This window comes from Euprymna scolopes, chromosome 2 (genome assembly GCF_053919585.1).
Source record: "Euprymna scolopes isolate OS-2025 chromosome 2, ASM5391958v1, whole genome shotgun sequence".
In the NCBI taxonomy this organism is placed as follows: domain Eukaryota; kingdom Metazoa; phylum Mollusca; class Cephalopoda; order Sepiida; family Sepiolidae; genus Euprymna; species Euprymna scolopes.
In genome coordinates, this window is record NC_136483.1 from 147367079 (window position 1) to 147390923 (window position 23845).

Consider the following 23845-nt stretch of genomic DNA (forward strand, 5'->3'; position numbering starts at 1 on the left):
AACTGATTTCTCAGTTTAAATGTTATTTGGGCCTGACTTTATAACCCTCTACAAAAATTAAAATCAAGATATAATAATACTAAACCCTATGTCTAGAATCCTTATTCTAATTTTGATCAAAATTCATTAAATGATTTCGACTCTAGAAAATATCTTAATTATAATAAGACTTAACCTTAAGAAATTTTAAGAAACTGAAATTTGGAGAATCATGCTTAATTTAATTGGTGTCTAATGACTAGGGATCAAATTTAATGCAAATCTGAAATATTTAAATTTTAAAATGGGGGAGGACTTTGCTATATTATACACCTTAGAAACGTTTTAAACTATCTTTAAAAAACCTTTAAACTACTCCTTAAAAACACTTTAAACTACTCTAAAGAAACTGAAATTTGTGGAATATTTATTAGTTGATGTCTAATACCTACTGTTAAATTTCATAAAATCTAAGTTATCTGAATTTTTCTAGGAAGTGCTTCTAACCCCTATTTATCTACTTTGAATAAAATGAAATCAAACTAAATATAGCCCACATTACACATTTTGTGCCTAGCAGAAGTGTTTTAAAATTCATAATGATTAGTTGATTAGTCTATATATAACTGTACCTAACTTTATATTGTAAGTAATTATATATATATATATATATATATATATATATATATAAATAACCCCCCCCCACACACACTAGTGGGGTGACCCAACGTTACTCGGGATTGAATGAGGATAAATGAATGTTTCCCATTACCATATTTTAATTGTCATCAAAATCGATGAAATCGCCCATTTTTCAATCAAATCAATTGATTGCCTACTCTAATTGGGACCCATCACGATGCACCTGGAGGAAGCTTCACATGCCTTTCACGGTGACTAAATTCACAGTATATTGTAGTCTATATTGCACTGTAGAGAACCTACTGTTGATTTTATATGCCTGACCTTACTTCTTGTATGGTGATAATGGCTTGAATTTAAGTTTAAAAAGAAAAAGCCAAGTATCATTGTAAAATTGTGCTTTAAACGGAAACATTCATTTTGAACGCATCTCTGTCATATCAAAGAACCTTCTGTTAACTTTATGTTGGGCCTTTCGGTTTATGTAGTAATAAAACTTCGCAAATGCACTTGTGATGTTAGGCTGTGTAAGATGTTAACTTTGGTCAAAATCGCCTGTCCATTTTTTTATTGGATTATTTCGATTATTGATACTTATCAGAGACATTCTGACACAAAACTTATCTAAGAACACTGCCAGGCACATAAAGTACCTTTGTATGAAATTTCATAATAATCAACTCAGCCGTTTTCGAGTCTACAGGGAACAAACACACAGACAAAGTTCCTTTTATATAATAGTATATATATATATAAATATATATACACACACACTAATTAAGCTACACGTTTTATACCTGTAGAGAATCATAAGGCTAAAATGCATGAACTTCGTGTTACTACATGGGTTTTAGTTTAGCTAGCTAACCAATTAGATTCATTGTTATTTCCTCCCACAGGTTAATGTTTCCATTAGCCAATGGCAGGGCTTTTCTCAGACAAAGGCATGGCTGGCTTTTACTTCCTGTTTTGTTTTTTGTTTATATAGATAGAAATAAAAGATATGTTCACTCTCCAACCACTTTTGTTTATAGAGAAATCCAAAACAATTGAAGAAAGATTGGTATTATTCCAGCATTTTTCTTTCTAGACTAGTTGCCGGACTATGGTTTGCGAGATACTGTTTCACTAATAGTTACAACAAAGAAACATGAATCCACACCTTTCCCAAGGCTCTTAAAGTTATTTTATATCCACTTCCAAACTTATGGCACCTTCTATCCTCCTAAAATGGTCACCCGTCTAAGTACTAATCAGGTTCAATGTGGCTTAACTTAGGTGATCCAATGAGAATCAATATCAAAACCACACACAATATACAAGTTCAGCTACATGTAGAATCAAAACTGACCTCCCGTGTCGCATCAATCTCAGCCCCACCATCAAGTAACTCTCTGGCAATAAGGGCATGTCCCATTTGGGCAGCAATCCACAGGGGACTGGCTTGGTCCTAGATGAATCAGAAAAAAAAAAGAGATAAAGATAAATGATAAAGAAACATCAGAAAATGTAGATACAGTTTTAACCTTATATAATAGATGACTTATGACTCACTGGGTCATTTATTGGTATGCTGTACATTAGAATGTCTATCCTACCCTTAACTAGAATCGTTAATCACCAAAATACTACATTTACTACAAGGGCTGTCAATTTTTCTCCTTAAAGAGAACTCCTCCCTCACCCTGAACTTAGCAACATCAGCAAAATGAAAAAAAAAGAAAAGTTTTTTAAAAATGACCAAATAACAAAGTCTTCTTTGATAAGAAAATTTCAGAAAAAATAAATTTACAAAAGTGATTTTTCCTTTAATAAAAATAATACATCATTACATGGTTTTCTAAAATTTTCGACTTTAGATAAATAGATATATATATAAAAAAAAATAAAGGTCAAAAGTTAGACAAGTTAAAGAGTATCAATAGAAAACACCAGTATTTTTTGATGCATCCAAATTTCGAAATATATTGTGATGTCATAGCAGATCTCAACTCTTTCACTCTATTCAAATAGTTTCGTTCCATGGGCCGTTTGCATTTGGAATTTTCTATCAACTCCCTGCTTCTCCAACTGTACCAGCATGCAGAAATTTAAATATAATACAAAAAACCAAAAAAAAAACCCAAAAAACAAAAAACCAAAAAAAAAAAACATCTTGTTACACAACTCCCCAGTGAGGATGCCTTCGACAAACCTGTCCGCTAGTGACAATAGCCCCTTACATCTCAGTGACAACATTCATTGTTTGGGGTGAGAAAAAACAAAACACTTCTCTTATCATCGACTTGTTTAAATTATCCTCTCCCACTCTCACTATCTCTTTATCATTCGTCAAATGTTACTGTGGGGCTTATGGTAGCATTGTGGATTCTGTGACGATTTATCGAGTTGCCAAAGTCGCTCTATGGGCCGTAAAATGAAAACCAACAACAAAAATGTACTTGTTGGTTTATTCCGCTATACAAGCAAGAATACGGAGGAGGAAAGAGCGACAGCTGAGGTTCAGGTTTCTAAAAGCAGGCATCGTCTCTTCGGTATATTTCGTAAAAATCTGCTTCGCTTCCAGAGAAAGTAATCTTATATAAACATAAGTCACTCGTTTTATCAGCCCGGTAGTATATGGATGGTTTTAATTTGGTGACCAGCAATAGATAACAATCAGGTCATCTACAATTAATGGCTGTGGCCAAGGTGTTCTATGTGTTTAAGCTAATTAACATCATTATGCTAGTTATATTTTATTTTCAATGTTTTTCAATATTTGTTGTCACTTCAACAGACACCTCCTAGATATCAATTTTTTTTATGCATAGTATCAATTTTGTTGATATTCTTTGAAACTCTAATCTTCATCAAAATATACCTATACTCCAGCCAGTAAAGCATAAGATCCACATTGGGAATCCATATTTGATCCAACAAGTCACTCAATTAGTGGATCTTTCTTTCTTCAATAATAAAAAACACATACTAAATAATATCCATTGGCGACAGAGCAGGAAAGAAAAAAAGGTTTGAAGTTCAAAGGCTTCTCAATGTTTAAAGTCCTGTAGTAAGTCGTCAGTCTAATTGCACAGAGGAAATTAATTGAAAGTAGTAGACTGGGCTGGTGGCCAAGTTTTAGCAGAAAAAAAGCATGAGGAGGAAAAGGAAAAGTAGAAAAAAAGAGGAAAAGCAGAATAAAAAGGAGTAAAAAAAGAAAAAAAGGAAAATGAGAAGATAGAAAAAGGAAGGGGATGAGGAAGAGGAGAAATAAGGAGGAAAAGGAGAAGGTGAAGAAAAAAGGAGAAGAAAAAACATGAAAAGAATAATTAAAAAAAGAAAAGGAAGGAAGAGTTAAAGCAACAGTAGTATAGTATAAGAAAAATTGATTGTAAACTGGGAAAGTAAAAAAACAAAACAAAACAACAAAAAAAAAACGCTGATGATGATTAAGCTTCAATTTTGCATTACTCTATCCCCCTTCCCAATGTTGTTGTCATGAGTTTTTATTTACCTTTCTTTTGATATTTACATCTGCACCTTTGGATAATAAGTATTTGAGCATTTTCACGTGACCATTCTGAGCTGCAATAAAGAGGGGAGTTGCACCATCAACCATCTGAGCATGAATATCTGCCCCTCTAGCGAGGAGCTCTTCCACAACATCCAGGTGGTTGCACTGACAGGCCACAAACAGAGGAGTTCCACCATCCTGCAAATAGAAAAGAAAGTTAAAATAATTCATCTATACAAAAATTGTCTGCATCCAATTTTCTAAAACCTATACCTTCTTATATATAAAGTAAAAACTATATTCTCCCCCGTCCTATTTCATAATCATTACTAGCTTTAATAGCAAAAGGCGATAAAAAAAAAGTTTCTTCAATGAAATATGGCAAATATTGGCCTGTGTTACAACAAACAAATTTTATTTTCAATCATTTTCATTGATTTTTATATTTAATCCTGATCAATATTTTATTTTTTTGAGTCATGTTTAGTGGAAATTGGTAGAGATTTTTGCCTCCTTAGTCAGATCTTTCCTAATAGACGCAGGGACAGGGAAAATATTTAATAGTGTACACTTTTTGACATTCACTTTTTTTTTTTTAAGCAAATTCTATTGGCAAATGCTCAACTTTCATCCTGACTTTGTCAACATGGCTGCCATGAGATATAAGTATTTTTGAATGTATTTATGTTGTAATAATAAAACTTCTTTCCCAATAAGTTATTCAAAATTCTTTTTACTTAAACCATATTTTAATAATAAAAAAGAAAATTCCATTAAAAAAAAAAAAAAAAAAAAAAAAAAAAAAAAAAAAAAAAAAAAAACAGTTGCATATATTTAAAAAAAATTCTTTCTAGAATATTTTAGTTTTTTATTAATCTACAATATGTGGAGCAATATGTGAAATAAGACTGTCATATTTAATGCCATATTTAACTTAGGAGGTCTGAAATAAACATGCTATTTTTTTATCTGATTTTACAGCGAGACAAAGACATTTTTATATTGAATAGCTAAAAATGTTATTTACGAGAAAAGGTGATTTTTTTTGGCCATGCTGATTTTAATTACCTCCACCAATGAGGTTATGTATTTGATTAAATTTGTATATGACCTAGCATCCACATCACTTGACCGACCATCAATAAACTTAGTCTAGCTTACAAATTATTTAATTTTGAGAAATCTAGGTCAAAGGCTTTGGTAAGACGTTTTTGTGGATAATTTTGATTACATCCATTGTAGAGACTCACTACTTGGCTTATATTGTAGCCAATGATGGCCCACATCTTCTATGACCTTGGATTTTGACCTTGAAAAGTTAGGTTAAGTTTAATATTATGATAGAATTTCTATTTATGTTGTCAGGCAGAAGTATGTCATCTCATAACTGACTTATGTTCCTGCTCTAGAAATACATGATGCCTTCATTAAGTTTCCAGACTTTTTTTTTTATACAGTCATTTAAAATTGTTGTAGACTCTTGAAAATTCTGTATGTTACTGCTATACATCTTATGAGATGACTGACCAATCTTTATGATTTCAGATTTAAATGACAGTTACAGCAGGAATTGGAGTACACCCTACTAAAGCCTGATTGTCACAGATGGTGAATTTCAAAAATGCAATCTGGACGTGAGGACACGTTAAAAGAATGATATGCAAAAAAATTCTGTTTTAAACTTTGAAAAAGTGTGAGAGGAGTAAGGAAGTCAGAACACCAGAGTTGATTGGCTAAATAAAGAATTTCATGGATAAGAGTTTCATGGATAGAGACAATAAATGCACAGTTTGATGTCAGTGTGAGAACTGTACACATAATTATTTGTAAGGAACTGAAGATGTGGAAGATTTGCACAGTTTGTCCCAAAGCTGCACAGAGAAGATCAGAAAGAAAGATGTCATGACAGAAAAATGGGCATCAAAACAGTTCTCACACTCCCTATCATTCAAACCTTGCTCCCTGAGGCTTTTGGTTATTTCCTAAGCTCAAGGAAAACCTTAGAGGCTGTTATTATGAGACAATTGAGGAGACAAAAGAGGCTATGACAAGGATCATTGACACGCTCATACAAGACTTATGTGGGCCTTCCAGAAGTTGTTGGAACGGTACAAGTGTATTGCAGCTGGAGGAGATTACTTCAAAGAAGACTAGAGTTTCATATGTGTATTATCAATAAAAGTGTCCATACGAAAAAGTCTGGAAACTTATTGAAGGCATTGCGTACATGTTCGCATATTCAGAGATAAACATAAAGTGATAGTAAAATGGGTTCCAGGCAATGCTGAGTACATAGAGTATGTTAAATTAAAAAAAAGAAAAAAATCCAAGGGCATGCCACCCAGTGGGAACAGCCGCAATAACAATAGGCTGCGCATGCAGTTGTCGTAACATAAATCTTACTTTGAGGATTACATAATAGACTGTGAAAAGCAAACATAAAAAAAGAGAGAAAGACTGTATTATTTTGTATCTTCAACTAATGTAATATTAGAAGATATGAAAGATATCACAGACTTACAAGGTTTTACAACCATGTTCTGTCCTTTTAAACTTTTAAACTGAAACTTATTTGAACACGCTTGACAGATGTTATTTTCTTGTTGCCTAATTTTGACATATCCCTCCCCTCCCGATCTTTATGTTCATATATTTATAAGTACAAGAGTCAATCCTAAATTAATTAACCAATCGTTATGAATCTCGAGACACAGCTGCTAGGTTAAAGCAGTCCAGATGTGGGCTATGCTTGGTTCGATTTAATTTTAAGCGAAGGAAGCATAGAGAGAGTGGAAGCTCTTTATGAAATATTCAGATATCTCGAATTTTTGTAAATCTTAACACATTTTAGGCATCAATAAATAAATATTCCCAAAATTTCAGTCTTTGAAATTTTTTAAGTTTTAGGAATCATAACACGAGCACAAGATTCCATTTAAAAGTTCAAATATGAGATGTCTTCAATAAGTTTACAACTTTTTTTCGCATGAGCACTTTCATTGATAATACACACATAAAACTCTAGTCCTCTTTGAAGTAATCTCCTCCAGCTGCAACGCACTTGTACTATTCCAACAACCTCTGGAAAACTCCATGAAAGTCCTCTTGTGGGAGCGTGTCAATGACTCTCACCACAGCCTCTTTCATCTCCTCAATTATCTCATTACAACAGCCTCTAAGGTTTTCCTTGAGCTTAGGGAATGACCAAAAATCACGGGGAGCAAGATCTGGACTATAGGGAGGGTCAGGACTGCCTTGATGCTCATCTTGGCCAAATAGACTGTAACAAGGCTGGAGTGGTGGACTAGTGTATTCATGCAAATCTTCCCCATCTTTAGTTCCTTGCAAATAATTGTGTGTACAGTTCTCACACTGACATCAAACTGTGCGCTTATTGTCTCTATAGACACATGACAGTACTCTGATGTTCTGACTTTCTTACTCCTTCCATACCTCTCATCATCCCTCAGACTCCCTGCCTTCCTTGAATCTCTTATGCCACTCAAAAACTGATGCTTGATCCACGCAAGATGGTCCAATAGCAGTCTGAAGCATTCCATCTCTTTCTGTAGCATTTTTTCCAAAGTTTAAAACAGAATTTTATTGCATATCTTTCTCATAAAGTGTCCTTATGTCCTGATTGCATTTTTGAAATTCACCAGCTATGACTATCAGGCATTATTTAGAATCAATATAACGGAGTTTGATCAAGATCGAAATAAGGATTATAGACGTAAAAGTAGGAGCAACACAACTTTGTTCACAGGATCAATTTGACCTCTCCTGGGACGGGTATGCTTCTAGCTTTCAAAACTGTAGCCATTCACCAGTCATCATTTCTAATTATATCTTCTGCATAAACACTCTTCCTCAAATTATGGACGACGTCAATGTTGATGGCAACGTTTCTATCATGAACCAACTTTTTTTTCAGGTAAACTGATTTTCTGATAAGACTCGCTGCTTGGTTGCAACCGCATTTGAAGATGCTGTTTCTATTTCCATCGGGATTTTGGATAGCACTCGATTCTGTTGCTTAAAACCAATTTCAGATGAAGCAATCTCGCACCAGAAATATCCACCAAGTTAAACAATTTGCTTTCGCTTAAAGTAGCAGAATTTTTGCGATGCCAGAAATATCGATTAGAAAGAAAAAAAAAAATTATCTGGCCACTTACTCTCTCTTTCATATATATTTATATATATATATATATATATATATATATATATATATATATATATAAATAGATAAACGGATTTATTAGTCAAAGAACGCATGATTACCATGGATATGTGAGGTGGAAATTGCTAAAAGAATATCAACAGTAATGACTAAGTTCCGTTTTGAAGCCGCTGGGCACAATTTTTATTGGCATTCTTTTCATAAGAGTATTGTACATTGCTGCATTTTTTTAAAAAAACTAATCAGTCACCTCTTATCCAGACCAAAAGATATTCGAGGATAAGGGTTTGAGAGATTCGATGACGATCACTTCAAAGGCGAGGAATCTTATGTTTGGATTGAACATGATAATATATAAAAGCCGTAAAGTTCAGAAAGATCTGACTCATGATCGGGAGGAGCTCCTTCGGTAACCAACAGGAGACATATTTTTTGTAATCCACTGTTCATGATTATCCCCATCTGTTTTGATGTATTATGCGGTTGTTAATAAGTGACATGATAATTTATATTCTTTCATGTCATCATTTATGACGTCATCCATTGTGCAGAGAGACAAACAAAATAAATGAGGCTAAATAAATATAAAAGCCTTAAAACTCAGAAATATCTAAGCCTCATGAGCAGGATAAGTTTCTTTGGTAACCAAAATGGGAGATTCATAAACAGACCAGATATTGCCTCAAAGTTAGTATTTTAGTAAGAGAGGGTCGATTATGTGGGTTAAATCATAAACAATGATTGCCGAAATTAGTAACATATCCAAGAATTATGAAAAATGATTAAATGTGAGTTATTTGATTGGAGTGTTCGTAATGAAATAGACAGGCTAGAAGATGTATCAAAGTTGTTATTTTTTGTAAGAGGAAGGGGATCGTGTCGGTTAAAGAGGGGAGTGATTATTTGGGTTACTTCATTAAAAATAATTGTCAAAATTAGTAACATATCCAAGAATTATAAAAAATGGTCAAATGTGAGTAACTTGATAGGTGTGTTTGTAATGAAAAAAACAGCCATACAATGTCTGAAAGTTATTATTTTAATGATAGGAGGTGGCGATAATGTGGATTAACTCATGGAAAATTGTTGAAATTAGTAACATATCCAAGAATTATGAAAAATGAAGTTTTACTTATTTGATTGGTGTGTTTATAATGAAATAAACAGCCCAGTCAATGTAGCAAATTTATGATTTTAGTAAGAATTGGGCGATTAGATGTGCACACTCATTACATTTTATTGTCGAAATTCATAACATATCCAAGAATTATAAAAAAATGATGAAATGCTAGGTATTTTATTGATGTGTTTGTAATGAAATAAACAGCCCAGAAATGTCTCAAAGGTATTATTTTAGTAAGAGAAGAGGGATTATGTGATTGAACTCAGAAAAAGTGACGTTTGAAATTAGCAACATATCCAAAAATTATGAAAAATGATGAAATGCGAGTTATTTGATTGGTATATTCATAATGAAGTAGACAGACCAGACAATGTATGGAAGTTATTATTTTAGTAAGAGGTCGCGATTATTTTGGTTACTTCATTAAAAATAAGTATCAAAATTAGTAACATATCCAAGAATTATGAAAAATGATATGTGACTTACTTCTTAGGTGGGTTTGTAATGAAATAACCAGCCATACCATGTCTAAAAGTTATTATTTTAGTGATAGAAGGGGGCGATAATGTGGATTTACTCATGAAAAGTGATAGTCGAAATTAGTAACATACCATAGCCTATATATCAAAGTTTTTATTTTAATAAGAGTGGCGGCGATAATGTAAGTTAAATCATGTGACATGATTGTTGAAATTAGTAACATATCCAAAAATTATAAAAAATGATGAAATGCGAGTTATTTGGATGATGTGTTTGTAATGAAAAACCAGCCAAGACAATGTCTCAAAGTTATTATTTTAGACAGGTGAGCGATAATGTGGGTTAAATTGTTGAAATTTGTAACAATCCAAGAATTATGGGAGTTAACGAGATACGTCCACATATATACTTACAGATTACCCGGAGTCACCCTGGATTCAATGAGATACATGCAAATGTATGCAAGCAGAATACACGGTTGCCTGGGATGTAATGAGATAGATGCAAATATATACTAGCAGAATACTTGGCGCTGCCTTGGATTGAATTAGATTGATTGAAATATATACTAACAGAATACCTTGCGTCACCCAGGATTTAATGAGATTGATTGAGATATATACTAGCAAAACACCCAGCGTTGCCCAGGATTGAATGAAATAGGAGAGAATATATATTAGTAAAATATCTGGCATCGCTTGGGATTTGATGAGATAAATGTGTTGTATATTACACGCCCTTCATATACATGCTATAAATGACCTACCCTAGGTAAGATACAATTATTTCATATGTGTAATACCCGTCTTATGTAGGTAAAATATTCTTTTGTTCGAAATAACAAATGATAAATAAACATACAAAATTCCTCTCTCATAAGAATAACAAATATATTACAAAACCAAATTCAATTTTCTCATTGTTTATACGGCCCCGAACAACGCTGGGTAGCCCCGCTAGTCTATTATATAAATCTAACCTGTCTGTTTAAATGTATATTTGTATGTCTGTCTAAAACTTTTGACAAAGGTGACGGATTTTCACAAGATTGGTATTACTTTGAAGCTTGACCCTTTGAATGACAAATATCGAAAAATTGGCTAAAAACATTAATTCCTTCAACCTTAACTGAGCACTTTTCTACAAGGATGGGTCGCTTTTTTCACTGATATTTTCAAAAGTCATCTCTTTTCGATTGACTAGCCTTAATTTAAACCTTCTTCACTTATGGTTTGGCGATGGACAACAGCAGAGAGGTCACTTTTTTTTCTTTTTTTTTTTTCACGTTCTTTTCCTCTTTCGTGGTACGGGTCCGAGCCTGCCTGCCTGCCTACTACCACTTTTTTTTTTTTTTTTTTTTGCTCAATACACACCTCCAAACACCCGGGCAACGCTGGGCATCTAGGCTAGTTAATTATAAACAAAAGGAAATATCACTAGTAATATTATTTAACAGATGCAGAGAATAATTTTTGATTTTGTCTTTTTATTTATTTTTTTTTTATAATTAACTGGCTTTGTGAGCTTTTCCTGACTCAAGCAATCTAGCACGATCTCAATGGATGACTCAACAGGTCATGTTTCTTTTAATTGGAATCAGAAAAATCGAACCTTTTTGGAGTATCAGAATCGGTATTGGAAGAAATTGTGCCTATTTTATGATGCCAAAAGAGATTCCTTTAATTATCTTTTTTTAATTTGATTTTGTTAAAAGCAAAATTTTCCATTGCTGGTAGTAATGATAAAATAATAAATATTTATTGATTTTAAAATACCAGAAAAACTAAAAGCTTGTAGACCACAATGTGTTTTTACGTTTGAGAAGATATATGCACATTTAAGATGTGTTTTTACAGTAATCAAAACAAAATAACCATTTTTTAGTCAAATATTTAGAAATTTATGAATAACCATAATCAGTAATTGTATTAAAAAAAAAATTTCTTTTTATTACATTTTCACGCCAAACAAGGCGCATTACCACTTTGATGTAGGGAGGTACTATCAGGGACCTAAGCTACAGGGGTACTATTATAGGGAGTTGGGCAGCAAGATATCTGTTCACATTACACTTGAACTTCTGCATGTCAGTACAGTTGGGGAAGTGACCCAGAAGGGAATTTCAAAGTCTAGCAGTTCTGGGGAAGAAACTACTGGAGCAGAAAGCTCTCATACATCTAGGGATCTCCACTGTGTAGAGGTGGGATTTAGCTGCTTGTCGGGTTTGTCAGGGGTATTTACGTCAAGGGGGTACAAGTGCTTGCAGTTCGTTGGAGCATTCACCATTAAAATACTTGTAGAACAGGCAGAGGGATGCAACATTTGTCGATTGACCAGAGGCTGAAGCTTAGATGACAGTTCAGGACCTGTCAGGTTGGCGACGACTCTCTTTTGAACCCTGTACAGGTGTGAGAGACTAGTAGCACATGCATCAGCCTAAATGTGACAACAATACTCCATACATGGGAGAATGGTGGCCTTATAGAGGTACAGTATACTTTCGAGCATTAGTAGCTTTCTAGCATGGTAGAGAGAGCCTACCTTCTTCGCAGCGGTCCTGGTAATGCTCTCAATGTAATTGTTCCAACTCATGTTTCCTGTGAACGTTAGGCCGAGGAGTTTTAAAAGAAGTACTTTCAGATAATGAGTCTTTGCTATTGTAATTGTCCCATCACTAATATATATATATATATATATATATATATATATATATATATTACAGATATAAAGTAAATACAATTGTGTATGATCGTTTCTAAGAAGATATTGGTTCTATTGATATTAGTCAGGAAATTAGCACCAAGTTCAAAGTTAAAATATAGCATCATGACCAATATGAAGACATTAAGCAGTTATACATCAAATCTAGAGGTATAGAGCAGATATGCACAGTACTCCAGGTTAAGTTTATATCTACAGGGTAAAAAATCCATGGAATCTTTACAATGTTTATATAATAGCGCTCAATAGTAAATAATAACCCCTGTTCCATTATATATCATCTTGCTACCCTACTCCATTTTCATAACGTGTTATTTAGCCAAATCAACCTACTTTTAAATTAGGTGAATAATCTGTTAATGATTTAACTTTGAAACTAATTGATGTCTGAATTTTAATACGAGAAAATTTTTAAACGGCTTGTTCAAGAATATTAACTTTGACCACATGACGCTTACAGATTTTAATCTTGCTGCTTTTTTTTTTTCTTTCTTTAATATGAACACCTTAAAATCTCCCAAATCTCTGGCCTTGATGGAGGGGAGACTAAAACTTGATGCTATGGTTACAAATGATCTGAAATAACAGTAAGGAGAGACTTGATTCCAAATATTTCTCATATGTTATATCTCTCCTCTTTTGGAAATAGACTACGGTTATGAATATCAAATAATCCTTATACACTGAAATTTACTTTATGTATGAAAACCAAAGAGAGGACATATAACATTTGAGAAATATTTGGAATCAAGTCTCCCCTGACTGTTATTTCAGATCATTTGAAAACATAGCAACAAGTTTTAGTCTCCCCTCCATCAAGGCCACAGGTTTTGGGGAATATCAGATATTTTGCTATTCATGTGCAAAACTTGGAAAACAAATGACAATGATTGAAATATTGGTAAAGGTGCAGTATCTTTCCAGCCACAAAAAATCCTTTAAAATTACCACTATTAAAGGGTTTTGAGAGTGCTGAAAGCGAAAACAACAGTTAAAATCCCAGGAAACACTTATTTTCAATTATATCAATCTATATTTTTATAAAGTAATAGGGTTCGTGTGTTTCTGTCTGTGTGTACAGCTCTCCATCATCAACGAAATATAAAGGAGGTAAGAGGGTAGATCTCTCCTGGTAGAGAAACATTAGAACCCATTTTAGGATGTTTCTGTTATAGGAGATATAAGAATCTTTGCCTAATTTCTTTATATACTAGTCTACAAATCACCCCCGTATCGAATGACTTATGCTCATTTGCATATCACATTATATTAAATCTCTTTAACTAATTACCTCGACCTTATTACATATTGGAAATATTCTAATCATTTCAACTGTACTATTTACAAAATCTATTTAACATTTAATTATTTAATATATTTTCATTTAATTTTATATTCGATTTATTTCACTTTACGTATATTATCAAAACAATTCATTTGCGAGGAAAGCTTTATGTTTTGGGATTGTATTGAAAATGTAATGGAAATTTCAATTTCGTTCCGTTTTAATCTTTTATATTTTACTTGCCAATATTATTGAAAGAATACAATTCAACTATCGTAATTTTATATAAATAAACAAAAACAAATATTTTAAAATAAAACTTTATTAAAAAAGAAATAATTTTATTTTTAAATGAAAAAAATCAATTTAGTAAAATAATTGTATTAAACACCCCCAGCCTTGTCAGCAAACCTGTAAACCTATAAAAGTTAACATTTCGAATGTAAACAGTGATTTTTCGATTTTGTTAGCGCTTGCCGCAATTAAAGACAATTAAAACGGAACTAACTTTATTTCCATTCTATTTTTTAAACAACCCCCAAAACATAACGCTCTCTTCCAGTTATAGCCAATTTTTTTTTAATTAAATAAAACAGGTCAAAATAAACAGATAAGCGCATTTTCTTTTACATTTTTCTTACAACCAACGTTGTCATTTTAACCAACTGCAGGATACCGTTACTTTTGTGGGGTTGTTTTGAAAATGGCACCGAGATTATAATTTCGTTCCAATTTAATCTTTCTGGTCGAGCCTATTTCGAAAGCCTGTCTTATCATAGATTTGAACTACAAATAATTTATTACATTTTGATTATTACTATCTTAAGACTTAAAGCTTATATTTATTTCATTTTTCTATTTATATATTGAATTAGTTATTTCCAGTCTTATTTAAACTTAGTGCTTTCTTTAAACCGGATGAACCTTTTATAAAAATATGAGTTTAACGTAAAGAACACGAACAAGGTTTTATTCAACTGAATTTCTTCCAGTTTACTAACAAAATATATAAATTTAAAAGAGATATAAATAATAAAATAAAAAGGTTATGTAATTTAAAAGAAATACACGTACTCACAAAAGCAGAACTTTTTTTACACATTTTTTTCTTTAAAACCATAACAATGAGACTAACAATTACCTAGATCTTAGTAATTATTTGTTTTAATAGAACTATTTTAATTGTACTGTTTACTTAGTTAACCTAAGTTGGTATTACATTTATTTTACATTTACTTTTTTTTTTTAATTATTACTTTTAGACTGTGACGTTTACACCCGGAAGTAATGAGTCACACGTAGGTCGCTTTTATTCATTCCTTTTGGTCAAGATCAAAGTGTAGTATCTGTTCTTCAGATGCTGCACTTCATTTTCTTGTTCTCTTTCGGTGGAGGAGAAATCCTTCACGACTGAGACAATTTTTATTTTTGTACCTTTTCTCCACGTTAAAAAACGACCCTGGTGTCTAACTCTGTCCCGTGGGGAGGCATAGTAAATAGGTACAATATAATTGTTTATAATTGTACTATTCAGAAATATTATTTATAGTTCGTCCATTTCAGTTAGTATACATTTCCTTTACGCTTAATTAATTTACAATCATTAATATCGTTAAACAATTCCGTTTAAAACCGAAATTATGCCACCCAAACGAAGTAGAAACGAAAGTGAGGAAGAAAGAATGGAAAGATTGGAAGCTAATAGACTAAGAGTTGCTGCAGTTCGCTCCAATGAAAACAATCCAGACAGAGAAAGACGTCTAGAACTTAACAGGATACGTCAAAGAGAAAGGAGAGCAAGACTGTCAGATTTGGAAAGAGAAACCCAACGTGAAGCTGACAGAACTAGACATGCTGTAAGGCGGTTAAATTCATCACAAGATGAAATTCAAGAAAGGCAAAGATATGCACTGGAAAGAGAAGCAATATTACGATCGAATGAATTATATGAGGTAAGTAGACGTACACAAGGTGAGTTGAGAGTAGCTCAACGACATCAGAATGAATCGGAAACCCAACGAAGCTTTCGCCTATACCAAGGGCAACAACGAGAGGCTGCATGGAGAGAGAGTATGACTTTGCCCCAGCAATTGACAGAAAACGAGGCAGCTAGACAACGAATGACTGCTTTGAGACACCATGAAATAGAACACTGCAATAGAAAAGGATTGCTCTACAACAAAAATGACTCTCTCACTACAGCTGATATAGGAAAAATGGACAAAGTATGTCAACATTGCTCAGCTGTAAAATTTAAAGGAGAACCCCCTGGTTGTTGTTGTTCTTCTGGCAAAGTTGTGCTTGATAGCTTTCCACCACTGCCTCAGTTGCTTCAAGATTTGCTCTCCGGCAATGGTCCCATCTCTAAAGATTTTCTGCAAAATCTACGCAGTTATAACAATTGTTTTGCAATGACATCATTTGGTCACAAAATTGTGGCAGTACATGGGTGGAATCCTTCTTTTAGAATTCGAGGCCAGGTTTGCCACCAGATTGGGAGTCTTTTACCACCTGAAGATGAAACAGCAAAGTTTATTCAAGTCTACTTCTTGGATAGTCTGGAAGAGGAACTACATAATCGGGGACGTGACAGTAGACTCAATAGAGACATTCTCCAAAGTCTGACTGAATTTTTACATGAGAACAACAGCTTCATTTGTCAGCTGAAAACAACAAAGGAGAGGATTGAAGAAGAACACTTGGTAGAACATAAAGTTGTCATAAGGGAAGACCGAAGGCCGCAAGAAGAGCATCCACGGCGATTCAATGCTCCAACAACAACGTATGAGATTGGAATATTAATGGAGAATGAACCAACAGCTAACCGGGATATTGCCTTGCGTTTTAGAAATGATACATTAAAATGGATCTCCGAACTACATCCCCTCTACGATACTTTAATGTACCCGTTAATGTACCCCTATGGTTCTCCATCTTACAACATCTACATGAAGGCATCCAATGGGCGAAAAGTTACCCAACAGCAATTTTATTCGTACCATTTAATGACTCGGCCTGGAAACTATTTTCTCTGGTACCGAAGGCTATTTCAACAATGGCTGGTGGATGTGTACTGCAAGATTGAAACAGAACGTTTACAGTTCCTGAGGCGTGAGCAACAGACCCTGAGAGCTGACAATTATAGCAACTTGAGAGATTCAATTCTTAGGGAGGATGGGAATCCAGAACAGTTTGGTCAACGAGTTGTTCTTCCGGCAACTTATACAGGAGGCCCTCGATACATGTTTGAGCGTCAAAGTGATGCCATGGCATATGTTCGGCGAATGGGCCGAGCCGACCTCTTCATCACGTTCACAACAAATCCAAAGTGGACAGAAATTACAGAAAATTGTCTTCAAGGGCAAGACCCTAAGGATCGTCCAGATATTGTTGCCAGGGTTTTCAGGCAGAAGCTAAAAAAGTTACTTGAATTTATTAAAAAGGGAGGATTTGGCAGGTTGAGGGCTTTCCTGTACAGTATTGAATATCAAAAAAGAGGACTGCCGCATGCACACATCCTCACCTGGCAGGCCCCAGAGGACAAACTTCTACCAGAAAAAATGGATCTCTGCATATCTGCAGAGATCCCTGACAAAGAGGAAGATCCTGATCTTCATGCTAAAGTGATGGCACATATGGTGCATGGACCTTGTGGACCATTTAATCCAAAGTGTCCATGTACGATTGACAACAAATGTTCCAAAAAATACCCAAAAGAATTTCTTCAGTGTACCGAGCAAGGCCAAGACTCTTACCCCAAGTACAGGCGAAGAAAACCAGAAGATGGAGGCCAGACTGGTACAATAAGGATGAAGAGAAATGGTCGGTATGTTAATCAAGAAATAACAAACCAGTGGATTGTTCCGTACAACAAGGTCCTCCTTCAGCAGTTCAACGCTCACATTAACGTAGAAATTTGCAGCTCGATCCAAAGCATCAAATATGTCCTCAAATACGTGAATAAAGGATGTGATCAAGCAGTGTTTGAACTACAAAGAACTGATGGAGCAGCTAACCAACAAGGCCAAGTACAAAGTCACATTGTGGATGAGATCCAGCAGTTCCAGAATGCAAGGTATGTCGGCAGTTCAGAGGCGGCCTGGAGGATATTGGAACATCCCATCCATGAACATTTCCCCCCAATTGTACAACTTTCTGTTCATCTTGAAAATGGGCAGCATGTCATGTTCTCAGCTGATACTGCTCTGGAACGAGCCCAAGGTCCACCGCCTGCCACAACTTTGACACCATTTTTTCAACTCTGCCATGAGGATGACTTTGCAAGGGGTCTCAAATACGTAGAAGTCCCTGAGTTTTACACTTGGAACAAATCGACAAAGAAATGGATGAGAAGAATGCGTGGGGTACAAGTTGAAGGTACTGAAAATGATGATGTATGGAAGGCACCATGCATTGGGAGAATCTACACGATTAGTCCAAAAGCAGGGGAGTGTTATTTCTTACGCCTGTTGCTCAATGAGATTGCTGGTCCAACTTCATTTCAAAATTTGCGAGCATACAATGGTCAGGTGTTTGAAACATACAGAGCAGCGTGCCTTGCTCGAGGCCTTCTAGAAAATGACCATCACTTGCATCAAGCAGTAGGAGAGGCAAGTGCCACTCAATCACCTTCAAATTTGCGAAGCCTATTTGTGATAATTTTAACAGCCTGTGAGCCAAGAAATCCTCTTGAGATCTGGATGGCTTTTCGTGATGTAATATCTGAAGACATTCTTCACAGATACAGGCAAGAAGTTAACAATCCAGAAGCAGATTTTAATGAGGACATCTACAATAAAACTCTTTGTCTAATTGAAGAAAAAGTTCTCCTTATGTGCGGTCAACCATTGGCAAGCTATGGATTACCTGCACCAACGCAAGGGAGAGATGAAAGACTCGCGAGAGAGTATCAACGTGAAGTTACTTATAATCTTGAAGAACTTTCCCTACAAGCAAAAAATATGCAAGAAAAACTGACCGATTCTCAAAGAGAAGTTTACAATTCATTCATGGCAATGTTGGAAGCACAAGGTGAAATGAACAAAAACATGATGTTTCTTGATGCTCCAGGTGGTACGGGCAAGACTTTTGTAATCAATTTGATCCTTGCAAAGATTAGATCCATGAGAAAGATTGTGCTTGCAACAGCATCCAGTGGCATTGCTGCTACTCTACTACAAGGTGGCCGCACTCTTCACAGCACTTTTAAAGTACCCTTGGATACTCATCGAATGGATCAGCCAGTTTGCAAAATTACTGGTAACTCAGCCTTGGCAAATGTAATTAGAGACACCTCTGCAATCATTGTAGACGAAGCCCCAATGACGCACAAGAGTGCTTATGAAGCAATTGACCGAACACTGCAAGACATCACAGGAAACAAGAATCCCATGGGTGGCATTCCAACCTTATTTTGCGGTGATTTCCGTCAAATCCTCCCAGTGGTTAAAAATGGCACAAGGGCTAACATTGTCAATGCAAGTTTGAAACAATCCTATCTCTGGAGGCACGTTATAGTGAAGAGACTGACTACTAATATGAGAGCCTATATCTCTGATAACACAGCTACAGCAGACTTCTCAAAATTGCTTCTCCAAATCGGTAATGGTCAGTTTCCTATCACTTCTTCACCTGACACAATTAAGATTCCAACTGCGCTTGGTAAATGTGTCGGTAATCAGAAGCAACTGAAAGACAAAGTGTACCCAGACCTGCAAAACAATGGAAAATCACCGGATTGGCTTGCTGAGAGGGCTATTATTTCGCCATTAAACAGCAATGTGAATCATTTGAACAATTCAATAATGAATGAATTTCCAGGAGACACAAAGCAATACAAGTCAGTTGATTCGGCTACTAATGAATATGAAGCTGTTCACTACCCTGTGGAGTTTTTAAACTCTTTGGAGATATCTGGAATGCCTCCACACATTTTAAATCTCAAAATTGGATCGCCAATCATGATTCTTCGATCCTTGGAACCGCCAAAAACAACAAACGGAACCAGATGTGTTATCACCAGATTGCACACCAATGTACTTGAGGCCACCATTTCCTGTGGTCCCTACAAAGGCGAAACCGTTCTACTGCCAAGGATCCCCTTAGTTCCATCGGACTCAGAACTTCCATTTAAATTCCGGCGACTCCAATTTCCTGTGAAGGTGTGTTTTGCAATGAGCATAAACAAAAGTCAAGGTCAGACATTTAACACCATTGGCGTAGACTTGACATCAGACTGCTTCAGTCACGGTATGTTCTACGTCTCCATCAGCCGGACAGGAAGTTCAGAAAAACTCTACATTCTGGCTCCAAATCAAAGCAGCAGAAATGTAGTTTACCCTGAGGCTCTTCAGTGAAAAGTTCGAGAAATGGATATGAGGAAAAACTGACATGATCTGATTGTGGTAAGTTTTTAGTATTGAATGTGCAAGATAAAATTTAAGCAAGAGTTGAAAATTACTTCAATGAAAAATTTACTATGTAACATCAAGTAACCTTCCTTTTTGATGAAAATGTTTTCTGAAGTTCCTGATTGAATTTCAGTCACTACAAGAGGTAGTTAAAATGTTAATCACCTTATGCAATCGTTGCTCTTACAACATCAACTTACTGGAAAGGTGCCCACAGATTTTGGTACCCGAGTGCGCAACAAAGCTCCGTGCGAAGCACGGGTATCTTTGCTAGTAAATTATAATTTTAAAAAGTGTGGGATCACTTTTCTATATTAATTTAATGTAAAATAAACACCCACTTTATAGTCACTGTGGCCATAAAGTGGGTGCTCATTTTACATTAAATTAATATTGAAAAGGGATCCCGCTCCTGTTTAAACAATAATGTCCGACCTTAAGAGCAAATGTAACATAGCCCTCCCCCTACACAATTCAGGTCATTAGCTTTCCAACGAATCTTCATTTGTTAAATTCTGATCAATAGTTGCAGAGATTTCGAACTCATAAAATTGCCAAAAAATTGTATATATATTGATATATCCATACTTGTAGCCAAATTGAATATTGAAATGCTCATCTCTTTCATTCTATGAGACGAACGTACATAAAAATATGCATGCCTTTTGAAAATTATAATACTATTCTATGGTTAAAATTTTATGACAATTTGTAAAAAAGAACCTATATTTTCAAACCAATAAAATATGCCTAAATTTCTATATATAGTGTCCTAGCAGGCCAGCTTTAGTTTTGCTGCTTCTGTTGTTTCCTCTGTGGCCTTGCCAGGTCACTAATATATATATATATATAATATATATATATATATATATATATATATATATATATGAACAAATGATTAATAAAATATGTTAAAAGACATCTTGAAAAAGAGTTAAAGACATATTTAATTTTAAAAAAGGAAGCACAAGATCAGTGGATAGTCCTTAATCCGCGGAGTTTCGAAGAAATACTCTCCTTCTCATCAGAGGGCAGGAATTAGCAAAATGCAGGATCGGGTTTTGCATATAAAAGTATTTAATGAAACTACAAGTAAGTCAAAGATCTTACTTGGTTAAAAAAAGGGTGAGGTAAGGGGAACAGGAGGCAAAAGAAAAATAATAAAGAGATTTCACATGAATGGATAGTCCGGTGAAGGGTAAAAATCCAAAAATGGTAAAATCCAAAACGGTCGAATTTAAAATTTCAGTCCACTGGGTAAATTCCAAATGGTCCAAAATCATCCAAAAGGCAGAGTTCCTTGGAAAAAAGCGCAAATGGAATGAATTCCAAATCATTAAAAGAAAAGTACTAGAGATAATATTTGAAAAACGTCTGTCAAGGCTGGATGAATCAAAAAAAATTCTATTATATATATATATATATATATATACTAGCAGGCTGCCCGACATTGCCAGTCGTAAAATACGCTTAAATATATTTTGATTAAATCAGATTTCGTATTTATTATTATATTATATTGGACCCAATATATAGTAATGATTTAAAAAGTTAAAAAAAAAAAAAAAAAAAAATGATTTGTGCGTTATCACCAAGAATCAAAATCAAAACGTTTAGTTTAAGATTTAATCTTTCTTTTGATGTTAATGCCTGAGCTATGAAGGCATGTTTGCTACAAGGCTAAAAATTAAAACATAAGTAGCCATTACGTTACACGTGCATATTCGTAATGCTATCGTTCGACCTTCACCTGGCAAATTCTATTTTCTAATTTTCACTTCTGCACTGATTTTACTCAGCTACATCCCAAATATAAAGTTTTGCATGGGTTCGAATATCCTATATATTAAATTTCATGTCTGTAGACAAAAAACTGACAGGAGTTTGGTAGGCAAAATTTTTTAAAACAAATATATATATATATGCATACATAAATATATATAGAAAGAGGTTTGTGTTTACTATAACCTTTTTATGCAAATATTATGCAAGAATAAATCATGTAGAATATCTGCATGAATATAATTACACGTAATAGTTAACTAAACATGATCATCATATAAGAAAACCAAAATAAAAAAAAATAGGGAATTAATTAAAATGAATGTTCAAAAGAATATGCAAATTAGCTAGATCTTTTGCTAGTGAATGCAATTCCACAACCCATATATAACAAAGTTGTATTTTCTTTTTAAATAAATAGAAAAAAGAGTTTTTAGTATGAATATCAATACACAAAAAAAAAAAGAACAAATTTATAGGAGTGTGTATACAGGCCATGGTCAGTGCTCATATATTCACTAAAAACAAAACAAAAGGCTACCTCCACTGAGAATAGTTTTGTTCCAATCCATCCCTTCTGTTAGTATTAGAAGGCATTTTTTCATGAGCCCATATGGGTTCAATCTAATCCATCATATTGTTAAATGCTGCACAAGAGATAAAAAAAAATCTCTTAGAAAAAATATGCCTGAAAAATGACGCATCACCTACCATATTCTTCGGACTTAGCACTAACAGATTACTATCTATTTTTAAATTTTAAACGACTTACTTAAAAAAAAAAAAAAAAAAAAAATGTATTAAGTTTTGAACTAAAAAGAAAACTAATTTTATGACTGACATTAAAAAGCTTAACTGGAAAGAAGTCAAAGAAAGGAATAGTGGCTGAATTAATGATTAACTAAATCAGATATTACATTTTTTTTATGGGTTTACCAAACCATAAAACTTTCATTTCAACTTGATATAAAGAATTTGCTGTATAATATGTCCGTTTTTGTATTTTTTTCACTAAAGTTTTGTATTATTTTATGTAGCAGCAATAAATTCGTCATGATGTTAAGCAGGGAATTCAGGTTATTCCAGTCCAAGATGAAAGCAAACTGGCAAATAACTCAATCAGATCATGTGAGGATTGAGATTAGAGTCTGGAGTTACAAGTGGAATTTCATATTTGTTTTTCTTGTCTTGTTTGAGATCATAAGACCATCATATTTTCATATCACATTTCAACAAAACTTTCTAATTAGTTTAACATAATTGTGCATTATTTATTACAATATTTTAAAAAAATTTTTTTAATTGAATATCTAAATTCATAATGAGAAAAATTTTACTGTTTAGTTTGCTTTCATTTATCTGTTGTATAGCATCTCAACCTTTTTGGAGTTATCAAAACATGATACTCATTGGAACCAATTTAAATACAATTAATATTTTATCCTGGTATGATGTCCTCAAAATCATACGTTACTTATCTTTTGAAAAACATCAGAAAACACGTACTGTATGATTCTGGGGGCCTCATATCTCACAAAGCGATACCTTCACTTGAAGTAGCCGAGTGATTTTGACAATATTCAAGCAATAATCTTGTGGTCTCCTTACTGAACGAGTATTCATGGCTGGAGCTGGAATATCCTTAGCATGAGGTTTTTGATGCATATTTCAATGTCTTTTCCAAAGTGATCTACCAGTTTGTATTTATGGCTCAACCAGCCAATCATATTCTTGGGAGGAGGAA

The 23845-nt window shown here is 34.1% G+C and overlaps 1 protein-coding gene across 4 annotated transcripts in view; it reads right to left on the minus strand.

The window, feature by feature from the left end:
• LOC145297519 (uncharacterized) overlaps positions 1–23845 on the minus strand; it is a 283825-nt gene that overhangs the window by 12537 nt on the left and 247443 nt on the right. For all 4 annotated transcript variants that reach the window (XM_080143452.1, XM_080143462.1, XM_080143432.1 and 1 more), the window contains 2 exons: positions 4118–4315; positions 1973–2071 (listed from right to left, as the gene is read on the minus strand). In XM_080143452.1, coding sequence (XP_079999578.1) covers positions 1973–2071; positions 4118–4315 — 297 coding nt within the window. The remainder of the gene's footprint in view (positions 1–1972; positions 2072–4117; positions 4316–23845) is intronic.